Source organism: Crocuta crocuta, unplaced genomic scaffold (genome assembly GCF_008692635.1).
Source record: "Crocuta crocuta isolate KB4526 unplaced genomic scaffold, BGI_CrCroc_1.0 scaffold52, whole genome shotgun sequence".
NCBI classification, from domain to species: domain Eukaryota; kingdom Metazoa; phylum Chordata; class Mammalia; order Carnivora; family Hyaenidae; genus Crocuta; species Crocuta crocuta.
Window position 1 is genome coordinate 2,879,382 of NW_027528617.1, and position 21,151 is coordinate 2,900,532.

At 36.2% G+C, this 21,151-nt stretch overlaps 1 protein-coding gene across 14 annotated transcripts in view; it reads right to left on the reverse strand.

Annotated features, from left to right (window-relative positions):
* Positions 1-21,151, reverse strand: part of CAMK2D (calcium/calmodulin dependent protein kinase II delta) — a 305,906-nt gene that overhangs the window by 53,122 nt on the left and 231,633 nt on the right. For all 14 annotated transcript variants that reach the window (XM_077755039.1, XM_077755034.1, XM_077755032.1 and 11 more), the window contains 2 exons: positions 15,528-15,611; positions 2,260-2,354 (listed from right to left, as the gene is read on the reverse strand). In XM_077755039.1, the coding sequence (XP_077611165.1) occupies positions 2,260-2,354; positions 15,528-15,611 (179 nt within the window). The remainder of the gene's footprint in view (positions 1-2,259; positions 2,355-15,527; positions 15,612-21,151) is intronic.

The following is a 21,151-nucleotide window of genomic DNA, read 5'->3' on the forward strand; positions in this document are numbered from 1 at the left end:
CTTAAACAGTGGATTTCTTCATAAAATTTACTTCTTATAGAAGTTAAATTGTATCTACATAGAGATAAATCTACATAAATGTATATATATCCCCTTCTATAAGTATGTATTAAAATATATTACATATATTAAAGAAAAGTAGCTAATAAGTGATATGTATATATACCAAACTGCATATTATACCTAGTAAATATATTTTAACATTTCAAAAAAATAAACTTAAGGATCTTCTAGTCCTTTCGAACGATCTTTATTTTGGTTTGAAAATAAAATTTTATGCAATCTTTCTCATAATTACTTTTAAACATCAATAAAGCTGACAGGTTGTTAAATTGTTGATGTCGTCATGGTATTGCACCAAGATTCAAAGTGAAGTATTACCAAAAAAAAAAAATTAATAAAAGAAGTATTACATACTCTCACACCTCATGAGCAGTAACAGTAGAGATAATAAAAGAGCTTCCATTGCCAGGGCCAAAACCGACCTAATAACTGTGGCTATTTGGAATGTAGTAATGAGAAGAAATTTCAGACTACAAGAGCTTCAGTAGGATTTCATTCTAGCACTTCAGAAAGGTTAATATACTTAATTACAAATTTCATCAAAGTTCTTAAAAGTAACCAACATTAAAAACATGTATTAGTAATTCATTTGTGTATTAATAACTATATAATAAAGCTATCCTAAACTTAAAATTTTTGTTGATAATTATATAGCCTCATTTTCAATTAATAGTAGAGATACTATTCTTGATAGGTTAAGAAAAATTTACATCAGTTTCTAAACAATATCAGGTTCTTTTCCCAGTTCACGAAGTTTTATAGACAATCTTGGAACAAAAGTCACTGTCACTGTGTCATGGACTTTAGCTCACTTTTAGTAGTTATAAAATGGGTACTTTGTGACCCACTGGTAAGATGAAATAGGAGAAAACGATATTGACTCTTTAATACTTTAAATTTAACTGGTTTAACAACTGTCATTTTAATTCTGTAAGTTATTTTGGGCAGCTATAAAAACTTGCTAATGATTAGGAGCTACTGAAGAAATATTCAAGCTGTTCCTCCATGATGTACAGATATTCTGATAGCAAATTAGGAGCTGGTTCAGCTTGAATAAAGGTGGACGTTTTTCTCATTTCTAAAAAGTTTCACAAAGTCATTCCTTCATATTCATCAAGCAGTGCATCTGCAGAGCTATGTCTTTCCAAAGGGGTGCCTAGTTATAGTCTGTAAAGCGGATAAATGTGCTAGCTGTGGCCATGTAAATCTTCGTTTGGCCCAATTATTAGTCTCACTAGAATGGGATGCTTCCAAATCAAAAGAATATACCTTTTAAATTCTTGTTATACACACATCCATCTATATAGAACATTTTAACAGAAATGCATTGCTGAATTCATGAGACCTGATTTAAGATAACAGACTTTTTATTTTATCTCCTCTCACAACACTGAGCCTTCAACTTGTGCACAGAAGGTGGACTCATTTCCTACAACTTAGTTACTCCACTTAATAATATATCAAAAGAATCTCTAAACCTTGAACTCTAATTTCCAGAGGGATGTGAGAAGCAACCAGAAGTGGTAGTAAATCATACTTATAGACATATTTGTCAAAGGAGAGAAAATTATTATCAGTGAACATAAAGCCATAAAGAGAAAACAGATAAGGCTTTACTTTTTAGCTTTAGAACTTAATTCATACTCATACTTTCAAATATTCTAGTTATAAATGAAGTAAGTTAGAACTGTGATTTTCAAATATTTTTAAATTGTGAAACCCATTCTTCAAATAAAAGTTTGCACAGAAGCCCATGAGGTAAATAAGACAAAAAAAGTCAAGCTGACATAACGGAACAATGTCCTATTTGATACGCAGATTGCTGCAAAATATTGTTGATATAGGATTTAAAATTATGTGATAAACATTTGGAAAAATAATTCAACTAAACAAGCAGTAATCATTTCTACAGCAAAATTCCTTGAATTTTTATGTTTTAAAATACACTAAGATGCAAAAATTTTGAGAAGCAAAGTCATTCCTTAGAGACATCCAACTGTTTTCCTTTTAATCTTAGGAGATAGTGAACTAAAAGGAAATGCAAAGTGAATACATATGCTGTACTCCTTACTCTTTATCTCCCCTTCCCTAGGAGAGAGAAAAATAATTAGAGAAATTGTTGAAAATTATTTGGTTCTTGGTTAATAAACAAAAAACCAAATGCTCATCTGTACTGTATAAACATTTATTACATACATCATAAGCTCCAGCCTTGATCTGCTGATAGAGTCTGTGTTGGTCTTCATCCCAGAAGGGTGGATATCCCACCAGAAGGATATAGAGGATGACACCTAGACAGAATGAGCATAATGTTAAGTCATTCAGGCAACAGTAATTAAATGTGGCAGATCCACAATGATACTTAAGCCACATCCATTCAAAGAGAGGAAATTGGGTATTTGGAAAGCTTCAGAAAGACATGCTCTGATCTACTCTGAAGCATTCTGTGGAGGGTCAATGTTCTTCTTATGCTCAAAAACTCTTGATAATATATAGCAGTCCAACACATAAGCCAAAGAGTTTTCTGTGCACTTGAAAAGAATGTGTATTCTGTTGCTTTTAGATGGGACATTACATCTGTATCCATTATGTCCATCTGGTGTAATGGGTCGTTCAAAGATGCTATTTCCTTATTAACTTTAGGACCAAATAATTCTAAAGAGGCACAACAGGTCAATACCTAAAGATGAAACTTACCTGTCACTGGGGTGATATATTCTTTGATACCCCTGATGAAGACCTCTTTTTTGGCCTAACATATGGTCTTTCCTGGAAGAGGTTCCATGCCAGGAAGAATATGTATTCTGTTGTCTTTGGATGGAAGATTCTGTACACATCTGTTAAGTCCAGCTATTCTGATATGTTGTTTAAGGCCAATATTTCCTTATTGATCTTCTGTCTGGATGATCTCTCCATTGATGTAAGTGAGATATTGAAATCCCCTACTATTACCATATTGCTGTCTATTTCTCCCTTTAGGTCTGTTGATATTTGTTTTATATATTTAGGTGCTCGTATATTTACATAACATTGGGTGTATAAATATTTACAAATGTTACATCCTCTTGTTGGACTGAACCCTTCAACACTATGTAATGGTCATCTCTGTCTCTTATTATAGCCTTCATTTTAAAGCCTATTTTGTCTGATATAAGTATAGTTATTCCAGCTCTTTTGGTTTCCATTTGCATGAAATATTTTTTTTCCATCCCTTCATTTTCAGTCTGTGTGTCATTACATCTGAAGGGTAGGCAGTATACATTTGTTTTTGTTTTTTTTTTTTAGCCATTCAGCTACTCTATATATTTTGATTAGAGAATTTAGTCCATTTACATTTAAAGTAATTATTGATAGGTATGTACTTCTGTCATTTTGTTAATTGTTTGCTGGCCTTTTTTGTAGTTCCTCTGTGTTCCTTTCTTCTTTTCTTACTCTCTTCTTTTGTAATTTAATGACTTTCTTTAGAGCTATGTTTATATTTATTTCTCTTTTTCTCTTCTATATTTATTATAGGTATTTGCTTTGCGGTTACCATGAGGCTTAACAACTTCTAATTATAACAGTATAATTTAACTTGATAACTTAAGTTTGATCTTATCCTAAGGCTTATAGTTTTACTCTGCCCCATTCTACATTTTGTTTTTGAGATCATATTTTATTTGTGTATCCCATCACTAATTATTATAATCATTGTTTTTTACTACTTTTAACCTGTATACTACCTTTATATGTGATTAATCTACTATCTTTACTATGTATTTACCTTTCCAGTGAGATTTATTCTTTTATATGTTTTCTTGTTACCAATTAGCATCCTTTCTTTTCAGCTTTTAAAGAATTCCCTTTAACATTTCTTGTAAGACTGGTTTAGTTTGATGAACTCCTTTAGTTTTTGTTGTCTGGAAAACTCATTATTTCTCCTTCAATTTTGAATAACTTTATTGGGTAGAACATTCTTGATTGAAAGTGTTTTTTTTTTTTTTCTCCTTTGTCAGTTTAAATATATCATGCAGCTCTCTCTGGTCTGTAAAGTTTTTCTGCTGAAAAACTTACTGATAGGCTTGTAAAGTTTTCCTAGTAAACAACTAGTGGTTTTTCTCTTATTGCTTTTAATATTCTCTCATCTTTAACTTTTGACATTTTAATTATAATGTGTCTTGCTGTGAGTTTCTTTAATTTCATCTTATTTAGAAGTCTGGGCTTTCTAGAACTGGATGTCTGTTTTCTTCCCCATATTAAGGAAGTTTTTATCCATTACTTCTTCAAACACGTTTTCTGCCTCTCTCTCCTCCTTTAGGGACCTCTATAATGTGAATATTGCTCTGCTTCATGTTGCCTCATAAGTGCCTTAAGTTATCTTCACTTTCGTCTTTTTCTTTTTTTTTCCCTGTTGTGACTGGGTGAGTTCCACCAGCTTGGTTTCATGTTAACTGGTCCTTTCTTCTACTTCATGTAATCTGTTGCTAGTCCCCACTAGTATGTTTTTTTAAAATTTCAGTTGCTGTATTCTTTAGCTTTTTGACTTCTATTTGGTACTTTCTTTTATTTTCCATTTCTTTGTTGAAGTTCTGTGTTCATCCATTTCTCCCCCCCACCCAAATTTGATGAACATCTTTATGAGTATAACTTTGAACTCTTTATCAGGTAAATTACTTATCTGTATTCTATTAACATTTTTGCTAAGGTGTTATCTTATTCTTCCATTTGGAACATATTCCTCTGTTTTTTTCATTTTATTTGACTCTGTATTGGTCTATAGAGTAGATAAAATCACCACCTTTCCCAATCTTTAAGTAGTTTTGTGCAGAAGATGAACCTTGTCTTTCAACTTTACTCCAACTCTTTGTCATCTCTCAATTATTCTCCAAAAATCCTACTATATTTTTATTAGCTCTCAGTAGGTGTGGATGTGCCAAGACCTATCAGTGACTGAAAAGGGAAGATCTCAGCACCTAGGTTCAGACTCTTTGGAATCTAGACCCTCAGATAGCAGTTTAAAAATTATGCAAATATATACAGTTCTGTGGGACCACAAGCATAAGCCCCACTGACAAAGCAATTTGGTGTGGTCCCTTGGGTGACAAAAATTGGGGCTTCAGATAAATGTATAATCTTTTTCCTGGGAGATACTGGCAAGCTGGAACAAGGCAGAGGGAGAGTGCCAAGATGGTATCCACAACCTACATTCCTTGGGAGCAACTCTGTAGTCCATTAGATGTGTCCCAACTCTGAGACCTACTCCTCAGGCCAAAGCTCCAGAAGAAGCCAAGATGCTTTCCTCACAGAAAGACTAGAAGAGTATGTGTCTAAATCTGCTGTTTGCGTAGTGCCCTGGAGTGGCAATTCCCAAGACCTTTGTCTTCCATTTCCAATTTTGGGACCTCGGAATGCAAGTCCCCCTAGCCAGCCAGACAATCAAGAGGGCATGTCCTGGGAGGCAGCTGCAAAAACAGGGCAATAGATATAAAGACCAGATACCAGATGCATGCAAAAGCTTTCCTCCAGCAGACACTGGGGCTCTGGAGTTTGGCAGAGGGTGAGCATGAAGATACTGGTGTGAGGTCTCTGAAAAGCATTATAGTCATTCCTCAGATGTGTGTTTAATTAGAAGCCTGCTCCTCAGGCTGCAGCCATGATGTTTAGTTAATAGGTCCCCTTCACAGAAAGACCAAGCTCCTAGGTCTATTGCCTCTTGCTATGCTGTGCAGGTAGTGGCCATTTAAGAACTATCTCTCCACTGATTACAGTCCTATGGGAGCCACAAGCATAAGCTCCACTGAGTGATAGAGTCAGGTAATGTGTAGGTGTCACCTGACAGCAGCTGCAAAAATCAAGGTGCTGGACAGAGGTGTGAGTTCCTTCCTGGGTGATGCTGATTATTACAGTCTCAGGAGACAAGAAACACAAGGCCCTCCAGAGCCAGCCAGTCAGGAGGCATCCCCTGGGTAGCAGCCACAAAGATCAGAGCATCAGATGCATGAAAAAGGTTCCTTCCCAGTGCTCTGGAGCACAGCTAAGGGAAAGCATGGTCAAGGGAGAGCGGGACACAGTACTTGCCAGTCTCTACCCCAAAGAATACTCTAGCAGGCTCCTAGATATGTATTTTTAATTAGATGCCTGCCCCACTGGCTGACATTTTAATATAAGCAGGTCAACCTCCTTCACTTGATTTCTGAGTATAATCAGGCTGCCTCTGAGCTGGGCCCTGGGGCAGGTATGTCCAAGCATCTAGCCCTTTAAGAGTTGTCTTCCAGATCATGACAGTGTTGTGTGTCTTGTACATGAGTCCTATTGGCTTTCAAAGTTAGATGTTCTTGGTGCTCATGTCTCAGGTGCAGGTCCTAAAAGCTGAGGTCTTGAATATGGGGTTTGAACCCTTTACTCCTCAAGGAGAAGCCCCAGGTTTTCAGTTTTCTCCTCGTTGTGGATTACCAAGCTATGGGCAGGGTTTATTTATGGTGAAATTGTGTCCTGGCCTTTCCTACCCACTTCTGTGTGGTTTCCTTACTCTTTTGCCAATGTCTAGTCAATGCTGTCACCCTTTACTTTTTTTTTCTTAATTTTTTCATATAAAGCTGGAGAGTCCGTATGTCTATGGGAGGAGGTGAGTTCAGGATCTTCTAACCTTGCTATCTTGAACCAATCCCCTCCTACTTTGGAAAAGTTTATTGGCCTGCCTAAAGTCTTTAGTTTCTGCCAGTGTTCGGACATCTACTGATTATTTTTTCCTTGCTGCTTTCCCTTAAAGCATGGAAACCAACGATAGATGGTCAGACAGGTAAAACTTTGCCTGGCATGGCCTAGGATTCCTTTTTTCTCATACTAGAGTTGGTCTCATGTGTTTCTTTAACTATCTTGTTAGGGAAATCTAAGCCCTGTCCATCAAACTTGTCATCTTTATACAACACACACTGTGGGAGCTAAAATGGCTTTTAAACAATGGTTTAATCATCCTAGACTTTCACAGCCTGCTTCAGGAAGTTCAAATTTAAAAGCATATTCTTAAATTCATGTGAATCACAACCAGAGTAGAGCAATTTAAACAATACTTCATTTAAATATTATTAAAATAAAAGACTAATAAAGTTTTAAACTCAAGACTGAAAATAATTTTACTATAGTGGAGTTAAAAAGAAAAAAAAAGACCATGAAAAAAAAATCACTCTATAGCGTGAAAAAAAATCTGAGTATATAGATATTTCATCTTCACAACATAAAAAAGATGTATTTTCCATCTTTCACTACATTATAAACTTAATATACCTTAATTTAAATTTACTTTTATAACATTTTTATTATCTGATGTAACATATGTATCTAATAATAATGATGATGATGAGTGTCTTGAGTTTGTGTTCCCAGGACAGAGGTAGAAGAAAGGCTGTGCCTAAGTAGTCTTATCCCTCAGCTATGGTTTGGAGGTAAATAAGGAAAGTAGTTTTTTTTTAAAAATTATTTTTCATCTTTACTTATTTATGAGAGAGAGAGAGACAGACAGACAAAGAGAGAGAAGGCACATGAGAGTGAGCAAACGAGGGGCAGAAACAGAGGACAGAGCATCCAAAGAGAGCTCTGCATTGACAGCAGTGAGCCTGATGTGAGTCTCGAACTCATGAACCATGAGATCATGGAATTGGACGCTGAGACGAAATTGGATGCTGAACTGACTGGCCACCCAGGTGCCCCAAAGAAAATTAGCTCTGTAATGGCAATAGTCAATATTAATTTTAATTAGACTTTTTATTATTTAAAAACATTTATACTGATTTATTTTTGAGAGAGAGACAGTGTGATCAGGGTAAGGGCAGACAGGGACAGACACAGAAACTGAAGCAGGCTCCAGGCTCTGAGCTGTCAGCACAAAGCCCTCTGCAGGGCTTGAACCCACAAACAGTGAGATCATGACCTGAGCAGAAGTCAGATGCTTAACCGACTGAACCATCCAGGAGGTTCTAATTAGACATTTTTCTAATAAACATTTGAAGTAGACTGTTATGAAATTATAAAACAGACTCCCAATTGAGATATTTAGCATTTTGGACCTACGGTACGTTGCAAGTCTGGCCTGCTTCGGGGTCTGGTTGTCTGGCACTGATGCGGTATGTCTCTGTGAAGGGGAAAGCTGGCTCATTCCCCAAGAATTGGCAGTCACTACATAGATAAATGCCTATAATTTAATTGCTTGATTGAGGAGTTTCTACCAAAAAAAATCCATTTTTAGTAAAATAATAACACAAATATGGAAGATTTAAAAACATTCAGGCCAGAAGACTTAAAGAAAAAAGCTACATGAGCACTATTAAGAGGACTGATGTTTACTTCTCAATGTCTATTTAAATAAACATTGGTTTGTAAGCTTACTTTAATTTGCTGATTAGATTGGAGGCTGAGGCCTTCCTGAATTATATGCTTTACTAGAGTTCAGTTTTCTGTAAGTACAGAATAACTATGACAGGCACATGGTATAGTAATAAGTTTTATTGTAACATTTTTTGAGCAGCTACATGTGCTTTAGTGCATTACCTTATTAACTCCCTGTACGATTCTGAGGTAGATAATGTTATTGTCCCCATTCTATACATGAGGAAATGGTTTGAGAGCTTATATGATGTAACTGTTTCAGCCACAAGCAGGCTCTTCTTCATTTATGAAGAGAAATAGTCACTTTAAATTTTAAATTGTTTGTGTTGTCTAACTGAAAGGCCTTGGCCACTAGGTTTTAAAGGTTTTAATTTGGTGCTGTCTTAAATGTTCCCTGCAGCCACTTTTTCCTTTAGCTATGCCCTTTAAAGTTTTTACTCTCTACTGAGAGTCTTCCCCATTCCAATTTACTTTTTTTTCCTGTAAAGCTTAATTTATAACCCTAATATTTTACCTTCTTCTCCTAGGTCAGAGAAAAGAAAAATGAAAAAAAATACAGTTTCTTTTCTTGCCCTATAACTAAAGCAGTAAAATCCTTAAAAGCTGGTCAAAATCTTTACTCTTTTTTTTTTTTTTTTTTAGAACACTTCAGGGATGAGGATACAGCCTCCAAAGTTTGGATGATTCTCAGGAGATTACTGGCCTTTGATGATTTCTACCTAGATATTTCACTAGGGGTTATAAAAAAAAGACATTCTAATTCTATTATAACTTCTTTAGTCTAAGAACAACTTATTTCATCATTTGGTGACCTTGTTATGCAATTCATACAGGAAAGGTAAACAAACTTTTTTCCCTCCTTTATGAATTGGTTTTCAAAATAATACATTGGTTCCCCATTAATTAATTCCCTAATCCAAGTGTTAGGATTGCTATTGTATTTTGATCATCATCATGAATGCAGGGACTTAAATTTTATGTGTTTCAATCTATTACTGTTATTTTTCTCATTTATCTTCTAACTGTTCCATCTTTAACTAGAAGAAGCCTCTTCTAGTTGGCTCCTGAGTCCTGTTAATATCTAGGTAGAGATCATCCAAAGCTACTAACATCACAAGAAACATCCAGCCTTTGGAGGTCATATCATCCCTGATATATTCTTGCAAAAAACAGAAACAAAAAGAAAAAAAAAAAAACAGTCTGTGGTCTTTAACAGTTTTCTGTCTTTCTGCTATAACAAGATGAACCTGTATCATCTTGTGCTTTTCCTGACCTAGACTTGGAATTAGGCCCTTTTATAAGGAATCATGGTTCCTTACAGTGGTAAACATTATGTAGTGACCAATATCAGGTACCTTGTAGGGGTGCTCTGTGGGAACTACAGGTTTCTTTAACAGATACACAGAGAAATGAGAAGGGGGGCGTGGAGGGGGAAATATAAGAGAAGGAGAAATTACAAGTTAAAAGAAACCTAAAAGGGACACCTGGGTGGCTCAGTCAGTTGAGCATTGGGTTCTTGATTTTGGCTCAGGCCATGATCTCATGGTTCATGGGTTCAAGCCCTATATTGGGTTCTGTGTTGTCAGCATGGAGCATGCTTGGGATTCTCTCTCTCTCTCTCTCTCTCTCTCTCGTGTTTGTGTGTGTGTGTCCCTCCCCTATCGTGTGTGCTGTCTCTTAAAAATAAAGTTTCCAAAAAAAAATAAATAAATAAATGAGACCTAAGAGACCAAACTAATAATAAAATTATGAGACAAGAGGGCAAATTAAAAAAAAACACCCAACACTAGATTTGATGGTTTTAAGCAGTTATTATTAAATTTTAAAGTATTGCTATTATTGTCATTATTTTAAAAGAACCCTTTTCTTTTAGAGATATACATTCTGGTATGTATAGATATATTATGTTTCTATTTAACTAAAATAATCTTGGGGTGGAGCGATGGATTGGGTGGTATAGATGAAATAGGATTAGCTGTCATTTCATATTATTCTACTTATGAATGCTTCAAAATTTGCTCCAAAACAAAAAGTTAAGACAACTATTTTGATACAGTCAGCTTCATATAACATTTAAAAATTGAAGTTGAAACTAGTTTTCACTGTCATTTGTGCTTGGGCAATGCTAGAGATATTTGATTAATAAGAGCTGAGAAGCACTGATTACTGATTAGGTAGAAAGATTACATTATCAAGAACATTCAAAAATGATTTTAATAAAGGCTGGAGTTAGAAAAATGATTAAACCTATAATCACGTTAATGATTAAAACATTCTAGTAACTGCTCTGATGAAAGGAGAGAGAAAAAAAGCAATGTTCAAAAACTGAAAAGTCAGTGGGGAGTTAATGGGAACAATCTAACAAGACATCGACTTAATACTCTCAGTAAATAAAAGGCATATTGTAAGTGGAGTTTGGAAATGCACAATTAACTATACAAAGATTAAGTATGGCTCTCTTTTATACTGCAATACTTATGCAAAAAAATCACCATGCAATTCAAATAGGAAAAATGTTTAACTAACTCTGACCTACAGGGACAATTATTGGAAGAACCAAGATCTAGAAGATCAAGGTTAGCAAGATGGGAAGTTGTTTTCCAGATGGCAGAAACTATGTCACATAGTAGGGGTGGGAAACAGGTCTTCTAGCACCAGGCAGAGATGAACGCCTATGCTGCACTGTGCATGGGGTGGGTGGGTAACCAGGGGAGAGCATGTGTCCATCACCTGACAGGTACAGCTGCCATGTAAGAACAAAAGTATCTTGTTATTAGTTCTTTCAATTACTTTAGTGAAATCTCCTGATAATAAATGATAAAGATAAATAATAAATGTCAACACCCCCTCCAAAGTTAAAGGTCCAGCAGTCTGGGCAAAACATGTATGACCACCTGTTTGCAACTTCTGTTACACTGTGTAAGAATCCTAAAATTTTCTGCCCTAAAGAAAATTGCAACTAGCTCACATGGTGCTGTTCGATGTTGGTGGGTACGAGAATAACTTAGCAAGCCTGATAAAATGCAAATTCCTGCGCCTCACCACAAAGAAGCTTATTCAGTGATTCTCTGGTATGTTCCAGAAAGTTGAATTTTGGTAAGCACTCATGTCACTTTGAAACATGTGTCCATGTTTCAAAAACATCAGGTTAGGGACATCATAATACTGTATCTTGAGAAATCTAAGAGAATATCTAAGTTCAAAGGAAGACAATATTGGTAGAGGTTATAACTAGGAGTAAAGCTTCATGGATAGAAGACTAATGAGGATGTAGTTCATAAAGGATGAAGGCAACAGGGTCTTGAAATTGTGAGGCATACCTGTGATGGCCAACTGTAAGGTAATCACAGAACTGGTAATCATAAGCTACAAATGTTGACCAGTGTAAGGTAACCATAGCAACAAGCTGTCCAGTAGGCCTGAGATTTCCAAACTGTAAATACTTTTTAAAAAAGTGCTTAATGCTGATTTTTATCCCAGCTGAAATAAAAAAAAATACTGCGATCTCTAAGGAAAACGGGAACCCTTAGCAAGTATATGCTCTGCGGCCCAGTAATCACACAAATGCTGGACCTATAGTGACCAGGCAAGAAAAGAAGAAATATATTCCATATATTCCAAAGGCTTATCAAAAGTCATGGTACATTCTGTGATAGTCACTAATTTGTTTTCATTCATAACTGTTCTGAGTGATATCTAATTCAGATAGAAACGTGAGAAGACAAGTGTGTGTGTGTGTGTGTGTGTGTGTGTGTGTGTGTGCGCCTGTGCGGATGTTTGTGTGTTGGCTAGGTATATATGGGCTTACATTTGAGCCAAGATGCAGAAGCAAGTTCTGTTAAAATCCAGTGATTCAGTGACATCTATAAACAGCATCTCGTCATTACATTGTGGAATTATGGAAACAGCTATATATGCAAGAAAGCCATCAAAATCAATTTACTGTTGTTAAGGTAGAACACAGGGATATGTTCTTGTTTCATTAATGTCCATTATTTGCTTTCCAATAAAAGACTAGTTGCTTTCAAAGACTGAATACAGGTCAGACTACATTCTGTGTGAGGTCTCAAAAGCAAGGTAATGGTGGCATTTGAAATGTCCTAGGTATGGATAATTGCATATTTCTAATAAATTGATGTACAGACTTCTTTTAGCTATTATACCAATACTGTGCTTCACTCTGCTCTATGTCAACTGCTAAAAAGACAATCTGCTATAGTGCATGCTCATAGCTTAATCCACAGAAAATTAGCTGCCGTTCTGCTAAATGTCTTATTCTGCATTTCTTTTATTATCTGGGTAGTGTCATTTCCTACCACACTATCCAATGTCTAGCCTTGAAAAGAAGTAGTTATTCAATAGGCATGTGCTGGTGCTGATGGATGGCTAAAAAAGAGTTTCTCTCAAGATATGCCATAATCTAAAAACAACTGAAAAATGTGTACATTCCTTTGGTGCTTATTACCTTGAGGATGAGACAGGGTGGATTGTCTTACAAACATAAGAGAATTTAATGTAACTTTCATGTTATCTTAGTGAGGTAAAAATATAATAAAATAGTAAGACAATATTCCAAACCCACTACAGTATCCAGAAATTAACAAAAGGTGGAAGACTCCATTTTGATGTTCGCGGAAGAAGGGGGTCATTCTCCCCACATACGGGATATTAGAATATCTAAGACATTTCCATAGTTACCTATGTGATCCCAAAGGGATTTTAAGGCATGCAATTTAAAAATATATCAAGAACTAAACAAGTGATTTATTTAAATTACCTGAATGAATATGATTCAGGAACTGTGAAACTGGTCTACCATAGCATCTTTGGCAGAATCAAAGGCTTGTAAAAGAATAATTTAAAGGAGAACAAAGAGGGGCACCTGGGTGGCTCAGTTGGTTGAGCATCCGACTTCGGCTCAGGTCATGATCTCATGGTTCGTGGGTTCGAGCCCCGCGTCGGGCTCTGTGCTGACAGCTAGCTCGGAGCCTGGAGCCTGCTTCAGATTCTGTATCTCCCTCTCTCTCTGACCCTCCCCTGCTCACGCTGTCTCTCTCTCTCTCTCAGAAATAAATAAAACATTAAAAAAATAAATAAATAAATAAAGGAGAACAAAGAAAGCAAAGGAGAGAGGTATTCGATATTCAGGTAACCAGATGAAGCTATCATTATATTTAACTGCTCATCAAACCATTAATGCTGAGTCATCTAATAAAATGTATAGGTCTCTCTCTCTCACACATGTCTACATATCAGTTACCTTGAAACTTCATTTATAAAGAAACACTTTCTTACTTTCTGTTGTATTCAAAGAAACTGAGATACTGAGACTGTGCATAATTTGTGCCAGGTCCTACAGCAAGACTATCAAAGAGCTGGGTGAGTGGGTGCTCTCAACCACTGCACACACTGCCTCCCGCCTGTGGTGCAGGTGGGAGGGAGAAGGGGAAAGAGGAAAAGAAGAAGAGATGGAGAAAACAGGAGGTGGAGGGAGGCTAGATGCGACCTTCTCATGAAGGCAGCAAAGAAAGACTCTTGAGTGCCTTGCCCCGGCTACTGATGAGGCTCTACCACACTAATCCACTAGTGTTCAGGGTCCGAGTGCAGAACTCCAGCTACACTTCCATCAACTCCATCCTCCATAAAACCCATCTGTGTCTGTCTGCCTCTCAGCACACTGTTTGTTGCTTTTCAAAGTCCTCAGCAACAACAGATCTGTGATGAAAGCTGATATGCTGCAAGGGAAATATATGAGTTATCTGCCATTAGCATTTGGATTTGAACAAGGACATTCTGTGACAATGCTCTAACCCAAAGACATATAGTTCATACTTGAGACAGTCTCAGGTAGGCAGGAGGAAGACAGAGCTTGGGGACAGAGAAGATACCCAAAACCTCACCCTTTAATTAAGTGACAATCCAACCTTTTAGAGAAATAGTTGTTGGCATTTTAAATTTATTTACAAACTATAAAGTGTCTTTATTTGACCCCTATACAATTCTACAAGGGTAATAGTTCCTGTTTTACAGGTAAAGAAACTAACTCAGAGACACTAGAGATAGGGTTAATAGGTGCAAAGCAAAGACCTGGATCCAGGCTTTGTGACTCCGGATACAATGCTCCTCCCATAACTGCCTTCCTGGGCACGAAGGTAAGTTTAAAGGTCCAAGAGGCATCCAGTTTAAGATCAAACCCCAAACTGCTATTGCTAATGAGATCAAACTGACAAGAAATATAGCGTGAGATAACCTATCACTATAAAGTAATGGTAATGAAATTATTTTTTCCATGAAACCAAATCTAAAAAGTTTTTTCATAATCAAATAAAGGTGTTTTTGGTTTTTTACAAAATCCTTCCAGGTTTACAAACACCAAAGGCAACAAAATCTGTCTGTAGCACAGTAATGCCACATGATTTAGACTGGTAGCAATGACACAGCATCAGGAACCTAGAAAACTAGTTTGTGTCAATAACCCCAGTTGAAAAATATTTCAGAGTCTTCTATAGTATCCCTTTTATTTCAGCCTTTCACCTATTCACAGTGTACAGTAACACACAGAAATTCCATTTAAAAACTGTGGTGGGAATCCTTCACATTATATGGCGTTGAGTCTCCACAGGATACTTATTTGATTGGAGTCGGCTGCTAAAAGTCCAAAGCAGAGTTCAGTCCACATAACAGACTAATTGCATTCTTTTCCAAGATCCACTTTTTCCACTTTTAGTCCCTGACAAATGTCGTGCAGACGTGGCATATGCTGAAAGGGCTGTTTGAATGAGTGGGAGGGCAGCATGACAAATGCATGGCCACTCCAGGCAATACTGTGTCCCTGGCCTCAAGGTGCTTCCAGACCTGGAAACACTAACATCACACTGGGCACTTGCTAAAAACACAGATGCTCCTACCCAAGACCTAGTGAATCAGAAACATCAATCTGTGCTCTAACCAGCCCTCCATGTGACCTGCGGGAGGCTGAAGTTTGAGAATTACTAATCTAAGTTGATCACTAGAGAGAGTCAACTTCAAATTGAAAGGATACTATCATTAATTATAACAATACTGGTGTACCGTAAAACTTGCATGGAAATATCATTCCTTACCGCATGCCCACATATCCACTGGCTTTCCATAAGGATCTTTACGTAAAACCTCTGGAGAAAGATATCCAGGTGTGCCAGCAAAACCTAGGGAAAATGGATGTTAAGGAGTCAGAGTTGACTTAACAAAACCAACATGAAATAGGAAACTAAGAAATAAAACATGTTTGTCAACATAAAATAAGGCTCTCAGAAGACTAAAATAACATAGACTGGTTTCTCTCTATAGCAGTATCAACACTAATCTGGTTTGTAGCTTACTAGAAAAAGTACATTTATTTCCAGACATGAAGGGTACTCTATTGTGCTATATAGTCAGCATGTATACTTAAGTCTACTTAGTAAGCAGTTCTTATTCTCAGGTACTTATGTGGGAATTGAAGTGAAACCTGTGAAAGAGAGAACACACCACCCTAAAATACGGTGGAATACTGACTATTTTCAGCTGAAGGCAACTGAGAATTAGCAGATGTATGACAGGCTCTTTAATCTTCTCTTTTCTACCTAAAAGTGGGGCATACACTTCTTGTGAAAAGGTGCCCTCTTTGCACCAGGAAGAGAACATTCTTGGCACAGGAGCTGGTGCCAAGATGGATCTACACAAACCAACCTTAATAAAATAACCTTGATCTTCCATTAATTTCTCAATGTATTTCCTCATTATGTCCCCACGGTTTAATGCCCCTACTCCAACCCCCTTTTTCCTCTGTCTTGTCAAATCTCCACAATCTATCACTGTGTTAAAATGGGATGTAAGTCCCTGGGTCTAGCCTTTATTTAGGTCTTCATTTCTTTTCTAGAAAGGTGTCTGTGTGTACATTAAAGTTAAGATATTAACATCAAAACAAATTGTATGCTTTTCTCCTGTTCATCAGTCTTTTGTCAGTTCAACTCACAGGCCCCAGCCACAGACCTAAGAGGGGAGAGACGCAGTTTTCCTCCCCTATATCTGAAAAGAAATGAGGAGAAATTTGAAGATAGGGTTAGAACCTTACAAAAGATGGTAGTTATCATGATACCCACATTATTATGAGAAGCATTCACCCATAAAACAGAAGGACACAAAACATAGATGTTAACTAAGTAAACATTTTTGGAAAGTGAGGTAGTCTACAGGTGGGGATGGGACTGAGAATAGTTGAAGAACTCACTAAGAGAAGAAATAAGCCTGAAATATATCAAAGAGATCACAGGGTACTAATAAATAGTCAGTGTGTACTTATAACTGTCAACTAAAGAGAAGATTCAGGAACATTTGAATGACTCACTATTGAACAAGTGTCAACTAGAATTTTAAGAGAGAGAGATGTGGTAAGAGAAACTAGATGACAGAATAAAGTTTCATTGTTGTATAAATCAATGTAAACTCCAATAAGGTACATTTAAATAACAATCAATTTATAGCTAGAACCCAGGGTAACATTTTTCTTCTGATTTCTGAAAATAATATGTTTCAAATAAAAATGATTATTTTTAAAAAGGCTAAAAGTAACTATTCTTATTTGGAAGTTTTACTTAAAGGCACACATAAACACAAAACATTTCTTTAAAAGGATATGTAATAAGGAATTCCTCTAACCACAAATCACTGAAGAAGCTCATTGTATATTTACTGGGATGCAAAATGCCCTGGAATGGAGCTTTTTCTTGCCATCTTCAAACTTATAAAGTATAAACAATGTGTAAAAAGGTATAAAAACAAGTATATATATATATATATGTATATATAAAAACAAGTATATATATATATGCCATATNATTTCTCTGAAATAAATTAGAAAGTGAGGCAAAGGTCTGGGTTTTTAACCCACTTCCCCTTGTATTACTTTTCCTTTCCTTTGTTGTGGAGCAAGATGGAATGGACAGTGAGAAGGGACTCCAAACAAAGACCCCCGGAATGTAGTTTAAGCTTTACATGGATCATAGCAGATCTACCTCTTCAAACTTTACTTAAAAGAAGCATTTGCTTGACAGTTGTGTGGTAAAAGAATTCCTGAATAATGGCAGTTCCATTAACTAAAGTTTGAGGATTACATCAAGGAATGATGTGGAGTCAGCTAATTCCAAGGTAGGGATGGGCACAAGAGTTCTAAAGAACTTCTGGTAAGCCACACCTGCTCTCTCTCATTCCAACTCCTCCCAAGTTGAGATACAGACAAAGGAACCCTATGAGAAACCAATGCCAAAGTCCAGGTTAAAGACGGAGCATTTGATCTGATGAATCTCTTTAGGGTCTCTTGCAAACAGACTTCTCATTCTTGACCTTTATGTTACTTTTTCTGTTCCTTAAAGCCTCAATTTCTTTCTATATTTTTTCTCTAACAAAGGGTGGACTATGAGTTATTTCCATCTTAGAAATCTCTTTGGCTAACTATAATTCTCAGTGGTCCTTCTTTACTCTAACTTCTAATATTCTTTTATATACAATCTATAACCTCTTATCTAGAATCAGTAAACTTTAATGTGTCTTAAATATCTTAGTAGAATACATTTCCTAGATGAGGAAGTGTGAATAATAGTTCATATAGGCATAAAAGATAAGTCACTATGTGACTAAAAATGAAAGATAATTTAAAATGTAAATTATTACAAACCTTTTCTGGAGACTAAAATATTAAGAGAACACCAGCACATTCATTCTTATTTAATGTAGTTATCATTTGAGCAGTCAGTGGGGCCTTATTCCTAAGAATACTGAAGTACAGTAAAACCTTGGATTGTGAGTAACTTGTTCTGTGAGTGTTCTTCGAGACAAACAAGCATTACTAATAAATTTTAGCTTGATAATTGAGCGATGTCTTGCAATATGAGTAGCACGTGATGTCGAACATCACATAATCACAACTGAGCCAGTGGTTCTTCTCTCTTGCTCTTGCTGCAGGACAATGGGTGATTGTCTCCCATGCTCGGAGGCTTGGTCTCAGGCAGTGGTGTTTGGCAGAAATCAGTGACTCTTCAGAATGCTGGAAGGTGCCCACAACTGGCACTAGTGTATTTTTATCACTTCAAAGCACCTATGGACAGTCCTTTGCTTTTCCACACAAAAGTAGGCTAAGGAATGCTTTGCTTTATTCTAGGTCAGGCTGCCTGCAGATATAGACCCTTTCCTCTGCTGCCTTATTACCAGTCGCATTAAATACAGTGTATGATGAGTTTATTAATACTGTACTGTACTTGACATCCGTGTTAGCATATACAATGGCTCCCATGTAGAAAAAGATTCTATTGAGCCAAGAGGTAGTAGTGATTCTGTTAGTGATAGTGAAAGTCATGCTACACAATAACCCTCCTCTCTTGTTTCCCTCACTCCAGCCAGGAAGGTTTTCAAAGGTAGGTGCAGGCTAATTTGTTTATTTTTCTGTATACTTTGTATTATATTCCAGTATTGTAATCATTTTTACATGAATATTTTGGGGTTATGGAACAAATCATCTGAGTTTCCATAATTTCTTATTGAGAAATTCACTTTGATATAGAAGTACATGTTTCTGGAATGAATTACGCTCACAAACCAAGGTTTTACTATACACTCTAAATACATAAACATTAAGGAACTGTGCACTGCGTGGATGTGTTCTCATGAATATCAAAATACTGAGGGTCAAACGGATAAAGCCTTCCTTAGCAGGAGATTAAAATGATAAGAATCTCATTTTTCATGATGTATGTTATTAGCAAGAAATTGAGAGCTTGCCTTCTTTAGAGATAGTATGTGTTTCTCACTCTGAAAGACCAGTAGGAATATCAGAACAGACCAAAACAAAAAGAGAATTACTTACTGCTGGAAATGTATCCATTGCATTTAAAAAACACCTTTAATATTTAGAAAAAGAGACATAACAGCAACCAAGTAAAACAATTCTTACATGAAGAAAGATGTTATTCCTAGCAAGATGTTTTTCCCTAGCAGCAACAAAGAACTAGAGATATATTGTAAATAGCATTTCCAATCCCACAGGAAAAATGGACTATATGTGGATATTTTGCTTTGGTAAATTTTCTAGCCATCTTAACAAATGCAGTGACGCAAGGTTTTACTTCTAGCATTTTGGCTAGTGCTCAAATAGATCTGGGCTAAGAAGATAGAAGAGATTCTCATGAGAAAAACATTTAGGCTTGAAAATAAGCATTAAAAAACACAATAAACAACTTCTATAAGCCTTGTATCACTTTTATTAATAGAAGATCTTTTATATTAAAATAAAATTGTGCAAAAGCCTGAACTCCTGGCATTATACAAAATGAATAAAGAGTTCTGCTCTTAAAATTAAAATAAAGACTCCCCTCCCTAACACTGATAATACATTTTAAAAGATAATATTAATCAAATACATGAGACTATGCTTGTAGATAAAACTGAATAAAAATCTAAACAAGTCATTCATAGTAAAACAGGCTTTTACTTTAAAATCTATGATATATCTGGTAGAACACCCACAAGATATATTACAATACATCACATGCCTCCTTCTCCTCAGGTAGGTTACAATAAGGATTCACTTGAACTTGAGTAAAATAAGCTGAAAATATTCTAAAGGAAAAAAAAACTTGTGCTTTTGCTTAAGCTTCTAAACTATGTTTTTTTCCCCCTATACTTTTTGAAATGCTGAATTTTCTTAGGACTTAAAATGCACCTCTTAAAAGTCATTACTCTAATAGGTACTTTAGCAAGAACTTAACTGTCATAGTGTCATACAGAAGAAGAAATGGGGATCTTATTCCCAATCTGTCCTTCTTTCTCTGGAACCAGATCACTTTTAGAAATAAGTGATCACAATTTGAAATTTGTGTACTTTTATTTGAATGCTATTACCTTCACTAACTTGGTATTTGGTTTTTTATTCATTGATTTGCTCAACAATTTTCACTAAGCAAAGACCTGTGACATTGTGTTTCATGCCAAGATGGTTTTGAAAACGTATTCAACATCTTTTGTAGCACAGGCATGTTCCTATGGACTCATAACAACCTTGCAAGGAAGTGTTTATTATCACTGCTTACAAAGAGGACAACGACCTCACAGAGTTAAAGTGACTTGCCCTGTATCATACATCTATTAAGAATCACAGACAGGATGTAAGCTTGGGTATTCTCATTCAACAAGCAGGAGTTTTTTGTTTTGTTTTTGTTTTGTTTTGTTTTGTTGCACTACACACAATTCTGTCCTCAAGCAGCTTGTGATCTAGCATAAGAGATAAAACAAGGAGATCAATGATATCATTTCTTATAAGCACCACACCAAATTGCTGATGTTAATTTGCAGCCTCAACTCTGATAATAGGGCTTGTCTTGATTCTGATGTCTAATCATCACCTTGTACACAGTTATGGCAATTACATCCCTAGCCTAAACCTAAGTCCCTATTTTGGTATCTTGCTTCATACCCAGAGTCTTGTGAAACAGGGTCCCAGTTTTCTCTAGATGGGGGCTAGAGTCCAACCTCTAGGGTTTTGATTTCTTCTAAACAGATTTCCTTAGAGTTCAGAGACCCTGTCTGTTTTGCATGGTATCTGGAACCTGTTTCTTCAAACTCATTAGTTCAAGCTGTCATCAGGCATAATTTGACTTATTGTATTAGCCTAACTGGCCCCTTGCCTTCAGGCTAAGTATCCTTAAGCCACCCTCCA